The sequence below is a fragment of the Octopus bimaculoides genome, chromosome 27 (genome assembly GCF_001194135.2).
Source record: "Octopus bimaculoides isolate UCB-OBI-ISO-001 chromosome 27, ASM119413v2, whole genome shotgun sequence".
In the NCBI taxonomy this organism is placed as follows: Eukaryota; Metazoa; Mollusca; class Cephalopoda; order Octopoda; family Octopodidae; genus Octopus; species Octopus bimaculoides.
Genome location: NC_069007.1, coordinates 15,237,977 through 15,239,574, shown reverse-complemented (window position 1 = coordinate 15,239,574; position 1,598 = coordinate 15,237,977). Strand labels below are relative to the sequence as shown.

Sequence of the window (1,598 nt, the reverse complement as noted above, 5' to 3'; positions counted from 1 at the left end):
TGTGTGTGTGTGTGTGTGTGTGTGTGTGTGTGTGTATACAAACGTGTGTGTATATATATATATATATGTATATATACGTGTGTATATATATAATTTTGGGAAAGTTTTACATATCTTTACAGTTCCATTGATAGCTTGAATCTGTAGTCTTCTAATCAGCCTTTATGTATGTATGTATATGTATATGTATTGGCAGGTTAACAACTATGTTTTTCCTTTTCAGACATGTTCCCTGCAACAGCTACTGTGCATAGTTCAGGAATGTTTGACCCAAAATATACTGAAGGTTAGTTACGATAAACATCGTCCTAATTTTTTTAATTCATACACCAAATTATTTTAACATTGACACTTGCCTGTTTCTATACACAAATGCATGTAATAACAAACATATACACACATACTCAGTCTCTTACACACATATGTATAAATATATGTAGATATATTCAGATTTTCAAGCACACACACACAAACACACACACACACACACACACACGCGCGCACTCACACATATATATACCATCAAACTGAAGTTGTATTGATCATAATTCTGGGTTTCTCATGTTTCAGACTCTTCCTCAGTAGAGTCAGCTGCTGTTGACTCCCACCTTGCCGTAAGACCTTTTACCGGAAGTAAGTGACTCCTTAGAAGTTCTCTCAAGCTTTCCATTTGAATCTCACACGTCTTTATTTTTCTACATATCGTGGTGGTCCTCTATAGGAGCAGGCATGTCTGTATACATCCCCTCCCCCAGCCACTCACACATACACATATATATAACTTCATGCAAGTTGATTCTATCGCTCATCAATAACTCGTCAATCTTATATTTGTCAATTATTGACGGAAAATTATGATATTGCTTATTATTAACTTTAGGAGATTTCATTTGCAACTTAGAGCTTGTTATTCCTGGATATTACACACATACACACACACACACAGACACACACACACACACACACACAAACACATGTATATATATATGTATATATATATATATATATGTATATATATATATATATACATACATATATACATATATTCATGTATATATGCGTGTGTGTATGTATGTATGTATGTATACATATACTCTTTTTACTTGAATCAATCATTTGACTGCGGCCATGCTGGATCACCGCCTTTAGTCGAGCTAATCGACCCCAGGACTTATTCTTTGTGAGCCTAGTACTTATTCTATCGGCCTCTTACGCCGAACCGCTAAGTTACAGGGACGTAAACACACCAGCATCGGTTGTCAAGCGATTTTGGGAGGGTGGCCAAAAACAGACACACAAACACACACACATATATATATACATATACAATTTTTTTTCCATGTTTTCTTTGCTTTTGCTTCCCATATTTTTTAAAATTATATTCATTGAATTTTGTTTTCGGTCAATTTTCAGCTCTTTTTTCCGATGCCGAAGAAATACCCCGTGGTCCGTTTTATGAACCTCTTGTACTGACTGATATCTTCTTTGAAAACGACTCGGTGTACGTTCATCTCGCCGAATTCTTCGTGTTTGCTTTGAATGGTAACATAATCTTGAATGTTGCCATTTATTTGAGTATAGATGCACAATAAGGTATG

At 35.3% G+C, this 1,598-nt stretch overlaps 1 protein-coding gene across 1 annotated transcript in view; it reads left to right on the top strand.

The window, feature by feature from the left end:
* Positions 1 to 1,598, top strand: part of LOC106872864 (uncharacterized) — a 5,168-nt gene that overhangs the window by 2,882 nt on the left and 688 nt on the right. Inside the window, exons 4-6 of the mRNA XM_014920002.2 lie at positions 224 to 286; positions 571 to 633; positions 1,414 to 1,593. Coding sequence (XP_014775488.2) covers positions 224 to 286; positions 571 to 633; positions 1,414 to 1,592 — 305 coding nt within the window. The 3' untranslated portion in view covers position 1,593. The remainder of the gene's footprint in view (positions 1 to 223; positions 287 to 570; positions 634 to 1,413; positions 1,594 to 1,598) is intronic.